Below are 6,863 nucleotides of genomic sequence, written 5' to 3' on the forward strand. Positions count from 1 at the left end.
GATCTCTCAAAGAGTTGAAACTCTTCCACATTAGATGTTACCGTGGCTGGGACAGACCGTATCTGTTATAAAAATACTATAGGCTGAATTTAAGTATCCAGGTACGGCACATTCACTGAAGAGAATGACGTGTAGGCTACTGTAAGATAAGAGAAGATGGCACTTATTGATCGTTACAACTCAAAAGTAAAGAAGAATAATCTAACAGTCTAACAAATCTATTTAAACTATATGCACATATCACAAGTGTGCTGTAATGAATAATAGCACAAAAAGAAAAATTCTTATGTTTTATTTATCAAGAGTGAAGCATTTAATGGTAGATAAATTATAGTAATTCATAACTCAATGAATAAGATCTATTGCCTCAGAGTAATTGTGCTAAGGAGCCTAGTTATCAAGATGATGTGTGCCCAATTCTGCACAGCGAAAGAACCAACCCTTGAAATCAAAAGCAGGCAGGAAGTGGAGATGGTGGACATCTACAAATTTAAAAATTTGCATCTCAACAACAGAATGGACTGGTCAGACAACTGACAACCTGGATGGAACATTGTTGAGGCATTGACAGGGATGAAACCATCATTGATCCTACATGTGAAGATAGCATATATGAAGTGGGCTTGCTCCTTGTCTTCCAGTGAGTGATTCCTTTAATGGGACTGTGCTCATTGAACGTTCATGGCCTGAACCGGAGAAGTGGCTTCTGGTGGCTGTGTTGGGACTGGAGATTACCATGGGAGTTGTTGGAAACTGTCTTGTCCTGATTGTCAAGGTCAGGGTAAGGTCTCAAAGTTTTTCTTCATATTAATGTAAAAATATTTCTATTTCTATCTTTTTTTTTTTTTAGTTATGTCTATGTGTAAGTGCAAAGCACAAAGGTTTAAGTTGCCTTGGTTTTTGGTTATCACTCATTCACCATATACAATAATTAAAAAAAAAAAAAGTAAATGGACTTTTTCAAACTATCTGAAAAGGATACCACGCGTTCTTTGAACCAGAGGAAAGGGTCATGTGAGGGTGTGTTTTCCTAGTATGGCAGGGGATTTAAATTGATCTCCAAATTATTGCAGTAAAGAGTCTGTTAATAATGAGAATTAAAGCGTTTCCACTAGATTTATTTACAAACTGCTCATTTACACAATCCTAATATGCCGTTGGTGAAAATGTGTCACGTGAGGTGACTGGACAAAGCTGGAGAGAGTATGTGTGGCAGGTGACATGATGTCTCTGTGCGTAATCAGACTTGGTGTTGCTATGCAACAATCTATCGCAGGGCTAACAGAGAAAGACAAACAACCGTTCACACTCATATGCACACCTACAGTAAATTCAGAATCACCAATTAACCTAACAGCATGCAAGCTTCTTAAGGGAGGAAACAGGAGCACCTGGAGATAACCTGCACTGTAGGTGTACCTGTGGATGTATTTTAAGGCCTACCTTCAAACCCACGGTTGAATATCATCAGAAACTTGGCCAAGACCTCAAATAAAGTTGTGGGCCTCCTCAAGTCTGGGTCATCCTTGAGAGCAATTTCCAAGTGCCTGAAGGTACCATGTTTATCTGTATGAACATTACCACGAACGTAAATAGATCTTGGGACCATGCAGGCATCATACCGCAAAGAGGGATACGTGTTTTATCTGCTAGAGATTAATGTGCTTTGATTTAAAAAGTACAAATCAATCCCAGAGCAACAGCAAAATACCTTGCTTAGACAGTAGAGGAAACAGGCACTAAAATATCTATATATTGGCAGAATTTGATTTGAGATTTGAGTTGGAGTACATGTTTTAAATTTGTAAGGTGCATGCAGAATAGGTATGGCACACTAGCACAAGCAAAAATTACGCCACTGTCTCTATTGCTTTTTACAAAGTGGCTATACAGTGTAAGTGACATGATATGAAGTCAAATTAAGCACCAGTCTGGCTTCAGTTCCTCACCTCACCATCTGTTTAGCTTTTACCTTTGTCTTCAAAATCACTGTATATAAGGGAGCGTATATGGGTGAGCACATTCTCTCATCTGGTCTGTTTTTACAGATCCTGTCTGTAGAGAGGGGATGCAATGGTTATCAGTGACACACCAGATATTTTGTGCTCTGTATAGATGCATGTTTGGTACAGATCAAAGGCAGCTTTTCATGAACTATAAAGCACACTGGCAGATATGGAATGGTTTGTATTCACATTGCTCCTTCAGGAACTGGGCGACGAGCAGTCACTGATTCAAATATGCATTTGGCGTTATAACAAAGAGTGCTTGAAGATAAAGTTCCCTTCAAGCAGAAAAAGCTGAACTGGAAATGTATGTTTTAATATGATGATAATCCTAAACTAACTAGCAAATCAAGGTTAAGGAATGGCCTAGTCTAATCCCAGATTTGAATCCCAATCTGGAGTAGTAAAAATGTATCAAGAGGTTATTTCTGCTTTTACTTTTGCTTGGCTTCTGATGCCAAGGGTGAACTACTTTGTCCACAGAATAATATTGCATCAGTTCTTCACATGTCAAATTATCTTTTTGAAAATACAATTTTCATAGGATTAACTTTTTGTTGGATGTCTCATGTCTTCTCTCCCCTTGTTGTGTCTTTCATTTTCAGTGCAGGGGTCAGTTCTGCTGTCGTTATTGGCTACCTTTCATCAGTCTCACCTTGTCAGACTTAGGTACAACTTGCACTAACACCAATGACACTTTCTTTCTCGAATCTCATTGTCTCTTAATCTGCATCATGATATAATTTAAATCTACTATTGAAACACAGTCACCACAGTGGTTCACATGTATACTGAGCGAGTGAAGTCAACCTTTCTGACGATGAATCACTGTATTGTCAAGGCTGCTCCCTCCTCATCATCTCTGGGTCCATGCTGGCCATTCTAACAGGAGGTCAGAGTTCACCATGGTGTGAGGTCGTCAGCCTGCTGAAGTTTTCCTTCATCACCTCGTCTATTGGGAGCATAGGTACTATGCAGTTCTTTATAAACTAATTAATGAGTGTACTACCATTGAAAGGAAGTGTTCTCCAGTGCACCATCAAGCCAATCAGAGGAGACTGGAGTCAACGTGGGTTACATGTATTCTGCGCAGTCATGATGGTGAATCCTGGAACAGTGGGTGGAAAGTAACCACTGAAGCAGTTTTGCCTTATCTTTCTTATTGAGTGGGACAGTGAGGGAAGTGGAGTTGTTAGCTGTGATAAGTCAGCAAGTGCTTGTAGTTAGTAGCACAACCTCACTGACCGATCACTTAGAATTAATATGCTCCAGGGAAGCCTTGCATTGGACACAAGGCAAAAAAATTAGTGAAACTAATAATAATTTCAAAAATTACTAAATCTCAGTTGAGTGGCTAGGGATATAGAGTTGAGAGCTAGCTGGATGTAAGCAAGTCTTTTTGAAGCCAACTAACGTTAACTAGTGCTATTCCATCAAGTGGCATCCAGAACCTCCTCATAAACATGCTGGTTAACCAGTTCCCCATGGTGACCTCTATCTGCATTACTATACCACTGCAAAATATGGTTGCAATGTGTCCCTCCAAACAGCAAATCACATATAAAGAGCCAAGTGAATATATACTACCATCATGCATTGTGTAAGCATTCAGAAAATAAAAGAAAGACACATATTCCACAGATGAAGTTACTCATTTTGTGGTATTAAAGTGGAATGTAACAATAAAATGTCTTTTCTTTGAGTCACACTTCTGCTCATTTAATAAAACGGTAATTTGATACAACCTGCTGCCCCCTGACCTGGAGAGACAAAACTGCTTTCCCTCTATTGTTCTCTCTCTCCTTCCTCATCTTCTCTTCTCTCGCCATCCATTCCAAATGGCTCACTTTTGAACAACGACTAAGTTTGACTGCAAACTTAACTGACGTAAAATACAACTGAACCAATTCCAGTAGCTTTCATGCACCTGATTGCTTTTGCTGCTCTCTTCTACATTAATAGTTGTAACGACAACAATTCAGTATCAGTACTATTGTGGTGACCGTTGTAGTAAACAACCGTTTCATAATTTCCTAAATTTCATTCTTCTTTCCAGCTATCCTCTGTGTGCAGCGGCAGATTGGAATAGCCACCACAGGAAATGCTCCCTTCGTCGTCATGGTGATTGCATGTATGGCTTCTTGGGTGACAGGTACAGTGTTTGGGAGCATCCCTGTGATCTATGCCTGGATCAGGTATGTCCATGCAAAGCTTTGTAATGGAAAATTCAGTTGCTTCATGGTCTGCTCTGTTCCTCTCCATCCCATATTCTTTTGCTTCCAGATACGACCCTGCAGAGATGCTATGTGCTGTCTTCTGGGAGAGCAGCTACTCGGACATGCTGGTCTACATTCTCTGCGCTTTCTCCCTCTGCATCTTCCTTCCCTTCCTCCTCATCTTTGGTTGCTCTGTACTAAGTGCCACTGGCTACTGTTCCGGCTGCAAAAAGTAAGACAACTGACCTGTTGCAGCTGACAAGACATAATTTCAAGTAACACAACACACACTAGGAACTGATCAGACAATATGCTAGTCCTACAGTAACTGGTGTTCTACCCTGAGATGAATCATGTAAAGCCATTGATTCCAGTCAGATTGAGTCTGACTATTATTAACCTGTGTTGTCTATATTATGTGGTAAATGAAAAGAAGATAAGATGGCAGGAAAACCTAAAATTGATGAATTTGTCATTTATTTACATGAATGCATGCAATGAAACATCAAAACAAACAAAAAAAAACATGTGTCGGGCTTTGTAGGAACAAATATGGTTATCATAATCCAAATTACTTCAAATTCTTCAGTTAGAAAGCATTGAAGGATTTGAAGTTTTACACAGTAGAGACAACATTCACTTCTGTGCGCATTAAACAGACACGTGAAAATACAGAGCCGAGTGGTTGTTTGAATCAGACAGTTTACCCGACAAGTGTACCCGAGCCCAATTACACTTGTGCCGTGACCCAAGCTTCATGGCGGGTTTGGACTCGTCTGGTGTCACAGTCATGAGGAGGGGCCAATTCTGTTTTATCTAACGATCATACGTATTATGCCATTAGGTTTCTCGGTATTTCATGTGATACCTGTTTTGTTTTCATCCTGTGGATTTAACAGCGACAGGAATTTTCTATTTTGTTTCTAGTTGTACAGATTTTACACATTATTTTCGCTTGTCCAGTGTTTAAGACATGGACAGTGATAGTTTCTGGACAAGGGAGGGGTTCAGTGGCATCTTGACACTCCAATATGTCGGTGAAGGTTCTCAGTCCTCTCGGTCAGTGGTTCCCAAACTTTCTCTGCTGGGACCCCCTTTGGTACATAAGAAAATCTTGCGCCTCCCCTGCAATGGCTCTGCGACCCCCCTAGGGGGCACGCCCCCCACTTTGGGACCCACTGCTCTAGGTCACAGTATATCCAAAGAAACTGGAAACGAAGCTTTAGTTGTAGAGTTTCTGGAAGATGTTTCGCCACTCAAGAATCCACTTGGATGAGTAGTGAACAAAGCTGACATTTTTTCATATGGTGTTATGTGTGCCAATGCAAAGCACTGAAAACCCACACATTACTATTCCTCATACTTATTATTAGTATTAATGTTACTTTCTCTCTCCATTTTGTTTCTTCCTCAGCGATGAAGAATCTGATCTGTCTGAAGTGTCTCCTCTGTTGGTGGCTTCATACATGATCTGCTACACTCCCTTTTTTGTGTCGGAGGTACATACTGTACATACTGTACATAAAACATAAATGACTGTTATCTGCATGGACACATTTTCTACGTCAAAGATGACACACACTGACTGTTCCATCCTCTCTATTTATCAATCAGCTGATCCTGCTGGGGAGATTGGACCTGTCACCAGCACCTGATTGGCTAAGGACACTGTCATCAGTGATGTCGTACTTGGACTGTGGTCTGAACCCTCTCATCTACTGCTCCCATCAGAATTTCCGGGAGGTGGGCCTGGCTCTGCTGTGGACCAAAAGGAAACCAGAGTCAGAGCCTGTTCTCACTGGCATCACTAAAGTAATCCACATATAAATTTAAAAGGGAAACCCCAACAATTACACAACTTATTAAAACTTGAAAAAAGACTTCTTTATGTCCTTACATTTTAACTTTTTTTTCTCTTTTGAACATGTCAGAGAACTAAGCTGTAATTAATGGTTTGGGATTTGTGGAATAAAGTGAATTCAAAAAGAGATAGTGTCTTTCAGTGTTGTTTATTGCACTAATCCTTATGTCAGTATAGGATTCATGCCTTCCACAGACCACGAAAATAAAATAACACTATCTTGTCTTATCTTTTCACTGTACACTCACAAAGAAGTGGATATTCATATTTTTTCCCACTTTTTCCTTCATCAATGTGTGAACGCAGCCAGTTCTCAAAAGCTTTAGCCCTGATATATTAACTCCAAAACATCATAAACATGGCTCATCATTTGCTGAGGTCCCTAAACAGTAGTGGTAATTTTGCGACCAGTGAGCAGAAATACAACAAAACCAATAAGCATATTAATATTATCAGAATAAACACACAGCATTTAACTAAACCAGAGTCCTATAACTCCATAACACACGGGAAGATCTCTAAAATAAATTCACAAATGACATTGAATCTGTAATACCTTTGCCTACATCATGAAAATCATAGGTCAACGATGTAATATTAGTGTTAAAAACATTTACATGTTCCCAGATGTGCTGCCTACATGTAAATTAACTCCACTTTTATTAATATTGTTGTTTTTTATTGACGATCATTTTAAAAATAAAAGATATTAAGACCTGCAATAATGACAGCATGCTTATGATTTCCCTGTTTGTTTTTTCAAATGACCGTCACCAAAAT

At 39.5% G+C, this 6,863-nt stretch overlaps 1 protein-coding gene across 1 annotated transcript; it reads left to right on the top strand.

The window, feature by feature from the left end:
- Window positions 1–616: 616 nt before the first annotated feature.
- Window positions 617–6,115, top strand: LOC311494641 (ultraviolet-sensitive opsin; the record flags this gene model as incomplete). The annotated part of the gene is made up of 7 exons (XM_084553788.1): window positions 617–781; window positions 2,612–2,675; window positions 2,848–2,973; window positions 4,057–4,201; window positions 4,290–4,454; window positions 5,637–5,721; window positions 5,837–6,115. Coding segments are annotated over 7 exons (963 nt in total), but the record flags the coding sequence as incomplete, so codon positions are not given.
- Window positions 6,116–6,863: the final 748 nt, after the last annotated feature.

This window comes from Chelon labrosus (assembly GCF_963514085.1).
Source record: "Chelon labrosus genome assembly, chromosome: 2".
Taxonomy (NCBI): domain Eukaryota; kingdom Metazoa; phylum Chordata; class Actinopteri; order Mugiliformes; family Mugilidae; genus Chelon; species Chelon labrosus.